Raw genomic sequence first — 17,994 nt, 5'->3', positions numbered from 1 at the left:
TCCTCTTTCCTGTCCTAACTCCCAACAGCCTTAGCCTGGCTGTCAGTAGGAAAAAGGTAAGAAACTAGAGGGTGGATTTAAAAGTGTGTATCTGTATTCATATCTGTATGTCAGTCAGTGTGTGTATTGGTATGTCTGTCAGTGTTTGTCTGTGTGTATATCTGTATGTCAGTCAGTGTGTGTGTATTTCTGTATGTCTGTCAGAGTGAGTGTGTATCTGTATTTTTACATGTAATTTTATACCTTTACTTAGAAAGTGAGGAGATAAATACCTATCAGTGGCCCAAAAGCAGTTTAGCCTATAATTATAACTTTAATTTTTGTGCCTACCTACTGCCAAGTTGTGCAGGTCTGACCTAGGCCTTCAAGTTCAAATAAAGTATAAAAAAATTATGACTTTAGTCCAGTGGTTTAGTTTAAGTTTCTCAATCCAACAATTTAAGAAGACATATCACAATTAATAATTGAATTATTATAGCAATTTTATTAGAAAAATTGTGAGCTTTATGTATCACCCGCTGTGATTCTCTCTCTCTCTTTTTTAGTATGATATATCATTTACATGTCTCTTTCTTTATTTTACAAACTTCACATTCTGTATAAAAAAATGAACTCAAAAGGAGTCTGTGTTTACCATCTTTGAATCAGATCTTGGACAATAATTACACCTAGACAGTGTCAAAAAGGTCAGTTAAATCATCAAGACCTTTAAACAACAGACATAAGCAAGAAAGGCGGTGAGTTTGAAATGATATAAATATACAACCTTTTCCTGGCTTTTCTCATGTCTTGTATAATCATCAAATGATCTTCTGGGACTGAAACAATGAAATACTTTCAGAGGAATTAGGCAGAGCAATATCAGAGCACCCAATCTCTCCACCCTGCACCCTTACAGTGCCCCCAAAAAGACAAATCCCTGAATATGGCACATCCGCAGACTCAAATCTTGGTACAAGGTGGGAACAGTTTTTGGCTAGCAATTGGTAGACACAAAGCAATCCACATGCCTTGAGCTGCAACATGCAAGCACAGTCTGAACGGGTTGGCATTAGCTCAGAGTGTGACTTCCTCTGATGGCAGATGAGCAGATTGTGAAGTTCTCAAATGTCCATATAGTCATCATCTTCATCTGTGTCACTCTCTAGCGACGACTCTTGGCTAGAGGTGTCCAAGATCTCAAGGGCTGGCTGGCACAGAGTCTCTTTTTTCACATTGGCAGCAGACTGAGAAGACAGGATGACAGACTGTGGAAAGTAAAATGGGAGTCAGATGAGACTGCTAAGCAGAACCAAATTCTTTCATATCATTAGGAAGCAGATCTATTTCAAGCACTGTACAGCTATTGTCACAAGTTTATTTCCCCTACATATTGCTAACCTAAGCCAAAGCCATTAGTCACTTAAAACCCTATTCCCGACCCATTTCTGTTTACCAAATAAGTTCCCATTGACTTTGGTTCCCCTCACCTTGAGTTTCTGTTTGGTTTCCTCAGAGATACTGCCTTTGGGAGAGAGAAGGGTTGGAGTTGGGGGAGTAACTGTAATCTCTGGAGGAAATTTGGAGACACTGGAGGAGGGAATGAAGAGCTTTGGCACATGGGGTGGAACACGGGCCTTGTTACGAGCAATGTCGCCTTTACTGGATTGAACACTTGAATCAGGAGGATGTCTGGAGGAGCTGCAGGCTGAGGGGAGAGGTTGGGATAGTTACTAAAGGATACTACGATTTTCCACACATTAGGAAAGAAGGAATACAATGGGACCAAAAATGCAGGAAACTCAATGTCACTTATTTATAGAGCCAAAAACTCAGAATTGACATCTAATGATAAAATGAAAATTAACATGTAAAAAAACAAACAAAAAAAAAACAAAAAAAAAATATGAAAGAAGATACTGAGTCATGAATAACAAAACAGCATGTGTACAACGAGGTCCTGGGGGCATTTAAACACTTGGCACAGATGTCGTCAGACCAAAAGTACCCCCTAGTGGCCTCCAGGTATACTAACTTTGAGTTTTGGAGAAGAGATGCTCAGAACGTTTTACATTTTATTTAACATCTTGGATGGAATGCTGGGTTGAGAGCAATAGAGGTGCCTGAGCCCAGTGCTTTCTAGTATGGAAAATGCAGAAGTGTTAATTTAGTATTTAGAATGACTATAGTGGATTGGGCTCTGGGTGCCGAGAAGAGGCCTTTATTTTGTCAAACTGCTCCTAAATGGTATGATAATCAACCAGAGCTTGTTTGTAGCTACTAAACTGTTGAATTAAACATCAATAACGACTATACTGAAAAATGGAGTATATAACCCACAGGCCATAAATAGAATGATATGTGGTGTTTATAGTGCTCGTCATAAATTTGTAAGAGGCATAAAGGTTTTAGGAACAAATAATGTATGCTTACATTGTGTTGAGATAACATTTTTTTTTCCTAACACTACACCAATCATTAAATTCCATGATGCTTATCCCTAATGACTCTCAAATCAACAGCACATGGAGAGACAAAACAATATAAGAACAGCCAGATGCAAACCATATAAGCGCTCCCTCAAGTGCTTTAAATATTCAAATGTATATAGAATATAGAATGCACACCATAACAATCTCAAAACAATATTTAAATTTTATTATGTACAAAAAAGTAATAGAATGAAAACATATAAGAAAAAATTAATATAAACAAAGTAACAGAAGCAAAGGCAGAAACAATAAAATAATAGTAATAAATTACCACAGAAATCCTTACAAGCCTCAGACAGAAACACGAGTCACCAACCCCCTCCCACCCCCCCCCCAATGTTTCGGCACCAACTGGCTGCCTTTATCAAGGGTACAACATATCTTGGAATCACTGCACCTCAAGACTCTATCCACAGACCTCTAATGTGAGAAAAAGTTTTTACAGAGTCACTGTGTCGTTTAACATCTGTCAATTAATTCTACTATTGCTGAAAGCAGAGGACGACCTCTCAGTACCAACAAGGTTAAAAAACTTGAAATTTACCAGTTTCTGTTCGACTAGAAGAGGTCAATTGACCGGTGTTAGTCAATGTTTCTGGCTGCCAGCGAGAAGAATCTGGCGTGTTAACAACTGGAACTTTAGCTGGCTGGCAGAGATGTGAATCTTGATGTGTCATAGGTATTTCTTCCAGCTGTACATCCTCTGTGAAGAGAGAGATAGTAAGTGAGACAGGATATTATGCATATACTAACCCTCACACATGCAACAACCCACAGCAACTGAAAAATGCATGAAAATGGACTTCCAGTCTTCCAGTAAATGTTAATTTTAGCGCAGTAAAAAAAGTTAAATCTACATACATTGCCAGCAAGTTTATAAATGAAAGATTGTAGTTTTGAGGACTGCTTCCTTTTCATTGCTATGGTACATGCACATCTGAGTGATTCCCAATTGCCAAGAGAGGCAATCTATAATGCTTATTGCATGGATAGTTACTGGAGGCTCACAATATAAGCACCAGAATTGTAGCTTATATCTCAATGCCAATGGGTAAGTAGACACTTTAACTTACAGTTCTATTAGTGGATCAACAACCAGAGACATTTAACTGGTTTCCATGGAGATTGCTAGACTTATACTGGGTTGACATTATGCGTAAAGAGCAATTGAGGGTCAATGTATATATAAACAGTTGTCATCTACAAAGTGCCACAAAGCTATGGTTGCAGACAGATGAAGAAAATATTACATAATTATGTAATAATTTATGTTAAAAAACTCTATCTAGTTCAACCTTTAAAGGAGCACTATAGTGCCAGGAAAACAAACTCGTTTTCCTGGCACTATAGGGTCATTAAAACCCCTTCAGCCACTTACCTTTCTCCAGCACCGGGCTCCCTTTGTGCTGGGGAACTCTCCACCCCCTGGCGACGTCAGATCCGAATGCGCATGCGCGGCAAGAGCCATGCGCGTATTCAAACCGCCCATAGGAAAGCATTACTCAATGCATTCCTATGGATGTCCAGCTTCTTCTCTCTGTGATATTCACAGTGAGAATCGCGGGAGCGCCTCTAGCATCTGTCAGTGAGACGGCCACTAGAGGCTGGATTAACCCTCAGTGAAACATAGCAGTTTTAACTGCAGGGTTAAAACTAGAGGGACCTGGCACCCAGACCACTTCATTGAGCTGAAGTGATGTGGGTGCCTATAGTGGTCCTTTTATGATTGCATAAGGCACAGCTAGAGTGTATGTATGATAAATAAAATTGAAAGAAGCAAGTGACAGAAAATCAGTGAAAATGTATGGTAGGATTACATTTGATTGCTTGAGAAAGAATTGTGATATAAGCAAGCTAACACCAATGTCTATCCAAACCCAAAACTTAAAACCAGGAATCAAAGTGGAGCATTTAATCTAACACTTTGCTGACTATTAATTAAGTTAGCCGTAAATAGGAAAGACATAACATATAGCAGTAAGTATGGTACTCTGACTCACCGTGGATAACTTGTGACATGGCAGAACAGGCTTTGGACCCTTGCCCACGGACAGCTTCAGGCGGAGAGGCTGTGTTTGCTGGGGTTGGCCTTACTTTTCCTTGGTGTTCGGAAAGTCGAAGCAGGTTCTCTGGGCTGACTGATGAAAGATCCAGAGGTGTCAGTTGCACAGATACTGCAGGCAAGGGGAAAGCAATGTCACGGGGGTCCTTGATGCTTTTTGGGGTGCTGGGTGTATCAGAGGGTTGCTGTAAAGAAAAAAAAAAAGGAGGAAGGGAGATAATTAACATCTGTAATGCATTTACCAGCCAGAATTTTTTTGGATCTCCACTTTTTGGGCACAGAGACTGTAACAGTATTTACATATTTCTGTTACATCCTACATTAAAGATGAAAGGCTGACTGCATTCTAAATGGCAAATTATAACCTGAAATTAGTCTGTTTGTTGGACCAACAAAGGATTCCTCTCAGGATGTATATGTTTTAGGTAAAATAGATCCATTAACACACTTATCCCTTAACAAAACAAAGATTTTAATTCATTATAATTACACTATGTACTTACTGCACTCAGGCACCCCGTATACAGATTAATGCACACTATAATTCAATAGTATTAGGCACATAATGCCCTTTCAATAAATGTATACAAACAGCATTTGCATAGACATCATTATACAAAAGGTTCATTCATTAAGCTATAACTGGCCTGCCTGTGTGTGTGTGTACCATGACAGGACAAACATACATATAGGGAGATTTATCAAGGAAAAAATAGGTGCTATTTGGAGGCAAAGTGCGTAATAATGCAAGTCAGTAGAAGAACTTTGCAGCCAAAATAGTGCCGTTTTGGTGTGATAAATTAACTGCATTGTGTTCAAAATGAGAGTATGCCTGTAATATATACACGTGTACAAAATGTGTAGTGCTACATTATGCAACCACACAGCATAATGTAGCACAGCAATACAAAATAAAATGGGCTTTATTAACTAAACCATAAACAATCTATAAAGGAACTGCACATTTTACACCAAAACAGCTGACCTGGAAAAACTGGAGATTTTTTTCAATTTGGCTATTTTTGCTTAAAATTAGCAAATCCCTTATTACCTGAACAGAATTCCTAGGTCTGGGAATAATATCAAGAGGGTATGTACCATATTACAATATACTACACAACACACACCACATGCATGCAGATACTATATTCCAGTGAGGCAGGTACACACACACTATGCACTTACATTACATTCTTGTGGAAATTCTTACTGTAAAATAATCACTATATATTGACCAGCTCATACACCATCTATTTCTGAAAAAGCCTTCAGACATTTTTATGCTTCACATTCATTAAAGGATCAATTCTACGGATACATACAGGCTGCAGACACTGTACATGTATTTAATGTATTCCTGCAGTTGTCCTAATTCTGGGACCATACTACCTCTCCTGTGACTCACACTCACAGCTTTGGCCATCTCCAGAAAAGCACTTACTCTCAGCTGGGGACCAGGTTAGCTGTCTGAGGACCGACTGAATGGGGTTAAAGGGAGTATGGAGTGAAGCAAAATAAAAACCAAATGAAAAGATTTCCTCTCCATTATACCCTTGAGTGGAAATGAAACCGATCTCTGAAGCATGGGCAGAAGAAAAGCATTTAATTAGCAGGCAGAGGGCGCCATGGCAACGGGGGATACCAGCTCCCAGTAAAATGGAAGACATGGTTTGGTGTATAGAAACCTTGATCTCATTCTCGCATCCCTGCATTCACACAGCACTTACTGTGATGGTAACACAGCAGATCTGCCGATAAATGGAGGTGCAGAAGAGGAGGGGTAAGCAGGCAGGCAGGTAGATGAATCAGGGATGTGAGCCAGTGGAAGTGACAAATGCATAATATGGGGAGAAAATAGAGACCATGAGAAATATTTATAAAAGACCATTGCATTATATAAATTAATAATCGAGGAAGAATAATACAATAATAATCCACAATAATTCACCTAAATGCTAGTTTTCTTTCTGAAAACAGTGGCACTTGTCAAAAAGAATAGCGTTGTATCGTGGCCAAAAAAGAGGTAATTTTGCACATTTCTGGACTGGAATAATTTTAACGATTTACTCATGGGATTGATTAGTCTAAGTTAGATGAGTCACATGCATTTAATAGAAAAGTCACGTGGAAAAGTTAATTAATGAGGGCTTGAGTGTTTCAACTAGAGAGCACATCCATCCCTTCCCTCCCAAATAAGGCTGCTGAAATTGTTATATTCAGGTTTCCGCTTGTCTACCTTTGATAGTCCATCCAACTAAAGCCAGGAACTAAGGTTGCTAAGTATGTCTTAATGAAATATACCAATGGCAGCAGATACATTTTTTGTAGAGTAACAGACAACCTACAATTAGAAAAATGACAATCCAGTTTGAAGGAGGAGAGATGACAAACTGTTAAAAGAACAAGCAATTCATTACATCATGACAAACAAAGTAGTATAACAGCCAATAACAGAATCATCAGAAACCATAAATGTAGTGGGCTAATGAACAAAGAAAACATACTTCCCAAGTGTCCCTATTTAGGAGGGACATCCCCTATATTGGACACATATCCCTCTATCCTAATGTCCCTGTTTTTCTGAGTGTGTAACAGAGCTCCACAGCAGCGATATCCACAGTAATGTGTTTTTAAACTTAAATAAATGTTGTTGTTTTTTTAAAATCAGTCTGTGAAAATAAAATTACTCATGTACTAAACTACTTTTAAGCTGCATAAATTGTTATTAAAAGGTCATCAAAAATGTACTCCCACTCGCATCCCTAACAGTAAATTCTCCCTCTTTGTCCATTTGAAACATTGGGAGGGACGGGGAAGCACATCCTAAACAGATGCATTCTTAACTTAAAGATATGAAAAACACATGAATATCTGGACATCTTTAAAACGTTGGTAACTGGCCCATGACACAACTGAATTCAGTTTACTTTAATAATCTGTCCAATCACAAGATCCTACTCCACTTAAGCATTAAGGGAACAAATTGGGGGGAAAAAGTAGAGCTAAACTATTGAAACAATCCGATATAATGATGTAAGCAAAATGACTGCAATTCAATACAAGGAAGGTGGTTTAACCGTTTTGTACACTCAGTAAAAATAGTTTTCAGATTCATATATGTAGACAATATAATTTTAACATCCTGCTGTCACTCAGGAAATGGTGATGAACACAGTAGAAGAAATGGAATTTACTGCACCAACATAATCTTTACACTACTGCCGCAAGCCACAGATAAACAATGGCATTTCCTACTTGCAATGAGTATGTTTCCTCTGCACCCTCAAAAGCCCTGTTTGTAAAACAAAACACATCTGCACTTATACTGTCAGCCTTACAAATAGGCTCTACACAGTGAGTCTACAAGAGGGTGCTAAAAATGGCAAACACTATATTCTAGTCATAGAAAAATTATGGATTTTATGTTTTAATCCTTTATCGGACTTTAACTTGGATAGGGGGACTAAGCAAACTAAAAACAGCTCATATGGAAGTATGTTTACATTAAAGGAGAATTGTAATTACTTTTTCTATTATGTTTACCTATCTCTGATATTTGGCAATCCAAAGTCATGTACCTCAGTCTTAAGCTTGGCTCATTGTTAATGATCTTAACACACATAGTACTCTTCTGCCATTGAACATGGTTAGTGGATGAGCTTAAACAGAAATGTCTCATTTGCATAGTGTGTCCTATGGACTGTAATGGCAAATGCTAAATCTAATAATATTCATTTAAAAGTAAAGGGAACAGGACATGAAAAAAAGGGTTAATACAAGTTATGGGTAATTTTCAATGTTTTATTAAGCAGTGTACTTTCCAGCGAAGTGGATGTTCCCTTTTAATCTGTGGTTCACAAACTGTCTGTGTTTTGGCTTGTCACATATCACACACCATCCTATCCGATTATACCAGCATGCGCAGGTAACTGCTCATATTTGATATGCTGACCACATTGAATACTTTGACTTTTTCTAAAATGTTAAATACACGGCAGAAAATTAAGGAAGTGACTTGATAGTTTGTATTTGTCAGTGGGTTCTAAACATAGATAGCAATCTATTGATAAAAATATGTCAAGCCACTAAACTTACAGTTACATAGGCTGAAAAAAGACTTGCATCCATAAAGTTCAGCTTTTAAACATTTTACACTTTTTGCACTATTTAAATAGACTATTTTTGGGGGAGGGGGGGGGGGGGGGGAGGGGGGGAATATTTGTATTAACCCCTTCACTAACAATATAGTGTATGCATTATTTGGGTAATTGCAAAAATATTTTGTTTGCAAATTGTGACATACGTTATATGCCTGCTCCCTCCAATGAGGAGTTCTGACAGAGCAAGCTTGCTCTTAGGGCTAACACTCCTATTTGCCTTTTGCCCATGCTACACAAAAACAAAAAAGGCAAGGTAGTGGGGCGGGAAAACACACAATTTGGGGCAGAAGGGTAAAATGCGCACAAAGACACAAGATAGGGAATATGAGAAGATGGACACATGGTGGGAGGGGGGGTAAAAAGGGAATATGTGGGGAAATGGAACACAAATGGGGGATGGAGGGATATGGGGGAGTGGGAGACAAGCAGAGAAGGGAAGATATTGGGAGTGTGGGATGAACTGGGAAGGGAATGGGAGGGAGGTAATAGGGTTGAGTAGAAATATGAACCTGGAGCAGAGGGACATTTCCTCTTTATGTTTTATTAAATGTAGAAAGAGTTGTGTAGGTTGACAGCTGGAGTTTTGGTGCTTGGGGCAGTATCTTGTTCTTGGATCAGCCCTGCTAAGCACTGACAGACGACAGCTCACAGTGCCACTGAGTGTTGAATACATAGAGATCTAAAATGGGGTCTGTGTGCCTGTATCAGTTGCTGTGTATGTCAACAATGTGACTGTTTTAGGACAGGACACTTCCTCCCAGCTGCAGAGAGAGCCATAAGGGGAGGCAAAGAGAAGGCACAGGTGGTGGAGGGTTAGCAAAGAGAGAGCCTGATCTAGTCCCACACTTCCATCATCCTCAGCCGCCAGCAGCATTACTCCAAGGAAGCCACCCTAATGCACACAAAATGTATGTTAACAGGAGGGTGGCTAAAAATAATGAAATGCATATGTCCATGTACAGTCATGGGAAAAAGACAGTACACCCTCTTTGATTTTATTGTTTTTATATATCAGGACATAATAACAATCATCTGTTCCTTAGAAGGTCTTAAAATGACTTAAATAAAACCTCAGATGAACAACAACACATGATATATTACACTGTGTCATGATTTAACAAAAATAAAACCAAAATAGAAAAGCCATGTGTGAAGAACAAAGTGTTTAAACTGCAATTGGATAAATACTTGCAAAACATAACATACAGGGATATAATTTCTAATTAGTGGGCTAATAGCTGCTTGATCCAAGGAGACATCTGACTGCTATTTTGGGGTCAAGAAGGAATTTTTCCCTAAATTGTTGCAAGATTGGTAGCTCTTAAGACTAGTTTTTTTGCCTTCTTTTGGATCAACAGCAAAAACATATGTGAGGAAGGCCGAAGTTGATGGACGCAAGTCTCTTTTCAGCTATGTAACTATGTAGAACCACCTTCAGCAGCAATAACTAGAAGTAAAAGTTTTCTGTTCGACTTTATCAGTCTCTCACATCGCTATAAATTTTGGTCCACTCTTCTTTACAACATTTCTTTAGTTCATTGAGGTATTCTGGCATTTATTTATGCACAGCTCTCTTAAGGTCCCATCACAGCATTCAAGTAGAGGACTCTACTTTGACTGGGCCATTTTTTTTTTCAGATTTGCTGGTGTGCTTGGATCATTGTCCTGTTGCATGACTTAATTTTGGCCAAGCTCGAGCTGACGGATAGATGGCCTCAAGAATAATTTGGTATACAGCAGAGCTGTGTTTGGTTTGGCGCTGTGCATTATGGCTGAACATCTCCACTTTGGTCTCGTCTGTCCAAAGGGCATTGTTCCAGAAGTCTTGTGATTTTTTCAGATGCACTTTTGCAAACCTAAGCCATGCTGCCATGTTCTTTTCAGGGAGAAGAGGTTCCAAACAAACCATGCTTATTCAGTCTTTTTCTAATTGTACTGCCATGAACTTTATCATTTAACATGTTATCTGAGGCCTGCAAAGTCTGAGATGCAACTCTTGGATTGTTTACAAATTCTCTGAGCATTGCACAGTCTAATCTTTGGGTTAATTTACTGTGACATCCACTCCAGGGAAGATTGGCAACTGTGTTGAGTGTTTTGTAATCTTGTAATCGTTCTCACTGTAGAATGATGGACTTTAAATTGTTTGGAGATGGCCTTAACCCCTTAAGGACCAAACTTCTGGAATAAAAGGGAATCATGACATGTCACACATGTCATGTGTCCTTAAGGGGTTAAAACCCATCCCAGTTTGATGGGCAGCAACAATTGCTTCTCTGAGATCATTGCTGAAATCTTTCCTCCTTACATTGTGTTAACCCACACCTGAATGCTCCAGACCAGCAAGTTGCTAAAACTTTGGCTTTAACAGAGGTGGTCACACTTGCTAATGATCAATTGATCAAAGGCATTTAATTAGCAGCACCTGTCTGCTACTTAGCCTCTTAATTACTATGGAAGCAGACTGTATGTGTGTGTCAGTGTTTGTGTATCTGAGTGTCACTGTGTGCGTATCTGTGTGTCAGTGTGTGTATATATATCGTATACATCAGTGTGTGTATCAATGTGTATGTACGTATGTATGCATATGTGCTTACATCTCAGCAATCAAACGCCAGCACTATGTGCAAACACACCCCTGCAATCAAACACAAATGTTACATACAAACACATCCCTGATTTAAAACAGAAAATTGTTATACAAACACACCTCTTTACTCACCAAGACTACATACAAATGTTCAAATTAAAAGCCAACACTATTTACAAATACCCTCCTGCATGCCAATGTCAACAATACATACAAATATACCTTTACATGCACACACTCCATACAAAAACATGTTTACAGGCAAACACACAAACACTGCTCACAAACACAAGCCTGCAAAGATGGACGAGTGGTAGATTCCCAGCTGGCAAAGCATTGTGGGAGTTATACGACAAATGGGGATTTACCTTTTGGCCACCCTTGTGGTAGAGGCGGGCCCAAAAAAAAAGTGTGCATCAGGGCACTCTCTACTTTAGTTCCGCCACTGCTGCTATCCCACATGAAGCTAGGGATCGACCGGTTATCGGTCTGGCCGATATTATCAGCTGATATTCTGTATTTTCAGCAATATCTGTATTGGCCAATAAAGATACTGATATTGCCAATAATGCAGACCAAGGTCCTTGGGGGCTCAGCACACTCTTACCTTCCCAGCAGCACCCTTCAGCTCCCCTGTCTAACTCTTGTGAGTCCCGTGGCCGTGAGAGTGTTGCCACGGGTTACCATGGCAATGCTCCGGGCGGCACGCAGCCCGCAAGAGTTAGACAGGAAGCTGAAGGGAGCTGTTGGGAAGGTAAGTAAGAGTGTACTGTGGCCCCCAAGGAATGCCATATCCCCCTCTCTGGCCAGGTAAGAAGCAGGGAGGGGGGACTAAAACAAAATGTAAAAATAAAAAGTTAAAAAAATAAAAGCGCTCACCTCCCCATTTTACACACATTACATACACAAATACCCACTGCACAAACACACACTCTGCATTCATTATATACACACACTACACAAGCACACTGCATTCACTATACACACACTACACAAACACACACACTCTGCATTCATTATATACACACACTACACAAATACACACACTGCATTCACTATATATACATTACACAAACACACACTCTGCATTCACTTATCAAATACTCTCACTGTACTCTCACTACACATACACATATATTCTTGAAAACATGAACATTTCTGTCTGGTATGCATATGTTGTGCATTTACCTTAATAAAAAAAAGATTTGCAAAAAAAAAACACGTTCAGTTAACAGTAGATTTGTGTAGAAATAGTTAAATTTTTAAAAAATGGTAAATGGCACATCCTTATTCTCAATTACTTTAGATTAATAAGAAATTAATAGGAATTAATACTGAAGTACTTAAAAACGAGGAATAATTACAGTGGATGCATATGAGATTTAATGGGGTACTCATAGCACCATGACAACTTTAGTGATTTTAAGTGCTTATAGTGACTGGAGTCTGTATGTGTAGTGATGCAGAAGCTGGAAGCTTGTTTCAGGACCAACAGAATACATCGCAGCCTGGCATCGATCCAGGTAAAGGGGTACCCCATTACCAGGCAACCAGGACAGAGTATTCCTGCCATCATAAGCAGCCCACAAAAAAAATTCCCAACATGTTTTTATTGAAAGGAGTAAGAGAATAATATTCCTTAAAACATTAAATTCACCAATACCACAACTTGTCAATTGTGAAGAAAAAACAAGCATATACTGGGAAAAGATAGTTATCTTCCCTCTTCAGTTATACATCAATCAATGTTTTGTTACATGAAAAAACGGTTACTAACCCGGAAAGTTACATGCTGAAGTCACAAAAGTTCAAAAAAGGGGGGGATGTAAAATATACCTTTTTTTTTTTTTTTTTACAAGGAAGTATCCCTTGTGGGCATGTTGTGCCTGCCATGTCTTTCAGTCATCCTCTAACAGGCAAGACATATTTGAGTAAACACATAATAAGGTGTAATATATATAAAATGGCATTCCTGTATGAGTTAGGACATATCAGCAAACCAATGAACCATTATGTAAACACAGTAGGGGACATAGATCCAATAAGCAGGAGAAAAACAAATATTTGGTCAGAATACTTAACAGACCAAAGCATCAGTTGGGCCTACCAGATTGGTCCCAGGGCATGACCATTCAAAATACAAACACTAGTTAATTGCTCTTCCAAAAGGGATGGGAAGAGCTGTGGGGTTTATATAAAGAAGCCCTCAAAATGTAATTATACGTACCTAGATATAAAAGTAACCCACGGTTATGCTCCAAAGTAGAAAAAAATAAATCAAACCTAGACTAGAAGATTCCAACACAAAAATTGCATTTGAATACCAACACTAATTCTTTCATGCTTCCTCAAGTTACTCAAGGCATTAGAACAATATATGATCTGAGGCTTTATTCACATAGGTCAAGATCTACTATTGATCATTAAGTATCTCACACCACCTTAATGGTGTCTAGTGTGGAATACAATAGTAAAAAGGGATGAGGGCGCAGTCTCTTAGAAAGTGGTTACTATGTGTCTCCTGTGTAATATAAAGACACAAAGTAACACATGCTCAAACAAATGGATACAATTGCCTATTTAAACAGCGGGCTGTCATTAGTGAAATCGATTATTTGGTCCATAGCCTCCACAGATAGGCAGAGTACTTGTCGACTAAAAATTAGGAATCAGGAAAGACATATAGAGCAACCCTCTCTTCCTGTTAAAACTAGCTATACATAATAGGGATAAATAGATACGTGAAAAAGGTTAATGAGTATTAGAGCAGATAGTGCATAATGTGCAATAAAGTGCAGTGCTAAACACCCGACGCATGTTTCTGTGCAGACTACGTGCACCTTCTTTAGGGGGTATAAGATCAAATGAGAGTATTTCCCTATATACTAAGTCTAGGCACTAGGTCATATAGGAACAATCACTACATAAGGGGGAATACATTGGGACAACGTGAGAGGATAATAACATTTCTTGCAAAAATAGTCAAATTATTTACATACTTTTTTATGTGCAAGTAAACTATTTGTTTCCATTAGATAATGTGCTAGCGGTGCACAATGATACAAAAAGAAAGAAATGTATTTTTATCGATAAATTCAATTTCATGTGTGTGGTCATGGTCCATAGGAGCCATAACATGTTGGATAAGGGTCTTTCAAAACGTGGACTGTGCCCACATTAAGATGGAAAAGCTGTTCATAAATCACTATTGAATAACATTCACAGTAAAATGAAAAGTGAAAAGATCTGAGAAATATTATTGTGGTTTGTGTGTGAGCAATATAACTCAATGGCTACAGGCAATGTCAAGGAAATGTGCACTTAAAAAAGGAAAATATGTTCTCTCTTAGGAAATACATATTGAAAACAGAGAACCCTAAAAGTCTAAACTCATGGTTACAAACAATAAATCCCACTTGTCGTTTTTTTCTTTCAAATAAGGACGAAGATGGGCATCTGTAGATCATCTCATTATGAATATGAACAATGGATTGAGCGAATATTAAAGCTTTGATAGGTGATTCCTCCCTGACATGCTTACTTACTATATTATCAATGTTGCTGTTTTTTCCCATGATGATATGATATATGACCGAGAGCCTCCCCCCCTCTCGTTGCAAGAAAATGTTAATTGTCCTATGTATTGTTTTAGATTTTTTTTTGTCTTTTGTTTATATGCACTGGTATTTTCAGGTTTGTATATGATTATATTGTTTGGTCAATAATATTTGAAGAAAAAAACAAAAAACAATCAAGATTAAAATCTAAAAAAATAAATAAAAATAAAATAATCACACTTGTCCTGAAGATGTATAACAAGGTAAAACAAGCTTACTGCTTTGTTAAGTGGTGGTTAGTGTGCTGCTCCACATAGTCATTTATGTTGTACAACAGGCTCATATTTTTCAAGAGCAATTTTGGCTTTGTCAGGGACGATTAATGTAAATATATGATGCATCCTATGACCTACTTACTTTTACCTAGGCAATCTGTTGCGGCAAAAAGCTTGTGCATTGCATGACTGTTCTTTACCCAATGAGCTACTGCTCCCACATTTCTCATATTGTTGTTTCACTTTCTATCTGGTTGGATACCACTAATGGCATAGCATAGTTCTCCAGCCCATTAGTCCACCTGCAGCCAGTGTTGCGCATGTTCATATAAAGTGAGAGCCAAGCATGTAATGCTTCTCTTGCATATGTAGCAGTCACTGGGGTGTCTCACAGCAATAGGTGTCTCGTCAAAATACAGTTAAAGGAACACTATAGTCACTTAAATTACTTTAGCTAAATAAAGCAGTTTTAGTGTATAGATCATTCCCCTGCAATTTCACTGCTCAATTCACTGTCATTTAGGAGTTAAATCACTTTGCTTCTGTTTATGCAGCCCTAGCCACACCTCCCCTGGCTATGATTGACAGATCCGGCATGACAAAAAAAAACTGGTTTCACTTTCCAACAGATGTAATTTACCTTAAATAATTGTATCTCAATCTCTAAATTGAACTTCAATCACATACAGGAGGCTCTTGCAGGGTCTAGCAAGCTATTAACATAGCAGGGGATAAGAAAATCTTAATTAAACAGAACTTGCAATAAAGAGAGCCTAAATAGGGCTCTCTTTACAGGAAGTGTTTATGGAAAGCTGTGCAATACTGGGCTAAGCTTAAGCAAGCTTCCATTCTAGTTGCCAAGATGAATTATCCACAATCTATACATCAAAATCTACAGACATCATTGACAGAGGAGAACAAAACGAATGTGGCCAGATATCAAGATCTGATGCAAGGAAGTAAATATATATATTTATATATTTATATTGAAAGCATTGCTCCACCTATTTTTCTAAACATAAAATCTGTATAACTACCACATTGCAAGACTGCTATCAGAAAACCATACCTATGTCCTCACACTCCTTAAAAAGTGTACCGTATATATTTTTGGAATACCCAAACCACATGCAGTCATTATTATTTGATCACATCATTTTGCTACAATTTCCTGCAGATCGGATTAATTCTAGCTCATAGTCAAGTCACACAAGGAGAGGGCTCTAATAGGGCAGAGGCCTTTTCTGCTGCTATGGCAACAATGCATTTTAGACTAATAAAGAAATAATAAAATTACATATCTGCTTAATACTTTAGTGCTCAAACTGTTGAAGCAACTAACCCATTTATGACTCATGACTGTTCAGACATGGATATGTTGAACCCAGTCCTGCAAGAGGGGTTCTGAGTTTTTTAGAACAGAACCTACCTTTCCAAGGTAATTAAGAGACAATTAGAATTTCACGCACACATCCATATATTATATATACCCATAATATACACACAAACACTACACGTCTTTCTATTTATCTTAACACTTTACTCTACATATTTATATTGTATATGCATATAAGTACATAAACACATATGAGAGTAAAAACAGCCTAACCTCATTTATATATTTCTCCAATAATAAAAAACTTTTTATTTTGGTGTTTGTTACTTTGGCAACCCCTAACCATTCAAAAGAGATATATGCGTTAGCTCTACATGAAAGGCAAGAATATTAATTTGTAAATTTTCAGGCATGTACTAGAAGGAGACCATGCTGACATAGAAATGCTCATTAAATCTTCCACAGTGGCCTATTCAGTATTCTCATGCATTTCCCACAACTAGTAAATAGTGTAAAAAGATTCAGGAAGAAAAAAAAAAAAAGCAATGGTGGCAGTTCTACAGTGAAGGGTCCAATTTGAAGCTACTAGATTGAAATGAAGAAAACAAATACTATTTGGGGAGAGGGTTAGTTACAAATGTGTTAATTGGCAAACTTTAATTTAGTAAAATAAAACACAACCACTTTTTAAACTTGGTTTAGAAGCTAATTATTCTTCATTTTCTTATATGATTAACGCAAATAGTGTTTTGTTTTTTTGTTAAAGTACAACCTAACCTCCCAAAGCACTGTGTAATCTGCTAGTAAATACACTTTGTGTCCTGATGTGTCTATGGCTGTCACAAACACAGCACGCACAGACTAGGATACCCAATTTACATGCAGCAGATAATGCTCTGCAAGAATCCACCTGAATCCCTACATATTTTAAATATATTCCACATGCGCACCCCCTTGTGTTCAGACTCATTGCCCCATCCTGTTCCGTTGCTCACCTGTTTTTGAGCAGCAGCTCCCATTTGAACTTGGCAGAATTTAATTGCTTGCTCTAGAGCAGTGCCTTCATCCACCTGAAAGATAAAAAAGTGGGTATGTTAGGTGCCTACAATGTATAGAAAGTCAGTTGGACAAGTTATCTCAAGCATATGGCTGGCTAAGAACAATGGAACCTGTGGGTTAACAGATGCAGGGGGCGAAAGTGGTTTACCATAAACTCACAGGGAAACAGAGATACAGTGCAATACTTGCTGTGTTAGATACATGTAGAATCAGTTAGTTACCCACTGTGATACATAGGAACAGACATCTACATTGAAGATACACCCAGAGACAGACTGCTATTTACGGGTATACATACACTTACAGCCTGCTTCCTACAGACAAGAGCAGAACTGTAATGAATAACTCACTTATCATCATCAAACAGTGTCAGGGTTAAAAACTGAAGAGTTAATTGTCAGGAACTCAAAGTGAATTTTAAAAGACAAAAAAATAATAATCTGAAAATGTATCTGGTTAGCTGTTTCAATTATACTATTTTGGT

General features: G+C 38.1%; 1 protein-coding gene across 3 annotated transcripts in view; it reads right to left on the bottom strand.

Moving 5' to 3' along the window:
• Positions 1–464: 464 nt before the first annotated feature.
• The window catches only part of CABIN1 (calcineurin binding protein 1), a 163,230-nt gene continuing 145,700 nt past the window's right edge, over positions 465–17,994 (bottom strand). For 2 of the 3 annotated variants that reach the window (XM_063454503.1, XM_063454505.1), the window contains exons 33-38: positions 17,447–17,521; positions 6,261–6,281; positions 4,472–4,718; positions 3,016–3,174; positions 1,470–1,687; positions 465–1,247 (exon numbers count right to left, since the gene is read on the bottom strand). In XM_063454503.1, the coding sequence (XP_063310573.1) occupies positions 1,104–1,247; positions 1,470–1,687; positions 3,016–3,174; positions 4,472–4,718; positions 6,261–6,281; positions 17,447–17,521 (864 nt within the window). In that variant the 3' untranslated portion in view covers positions 465–1,103. The remainder of the gene's footprint in view (positions 1,248–1,469; positions 1,688–3,015; positions 3,175–4,471; positions 4,719–6,260; positions 6,282–17,446; positions 17,522–17,994) is intronic. The other variant, XM_063454504.1, reaches the window with a different exon arrangement.

The sequence above is a fragment of the Pelobates fuscus genome, chromosome 5 (assembly GCF_036172605.1).
Source record: "Pelobates fuscus isolate aPelFus1 chromosome 5, aPelFus1.pri, whole genome shotgun sequence".
NCBI lineage: Eukaryota > Metazoa > Chordata > Amphibia > Anura > Pelobatidae > Pelobates > Pelobates fuscus.
This window is presented reverse-complemented; position numbering and strand designations above follow the sequence as displayed.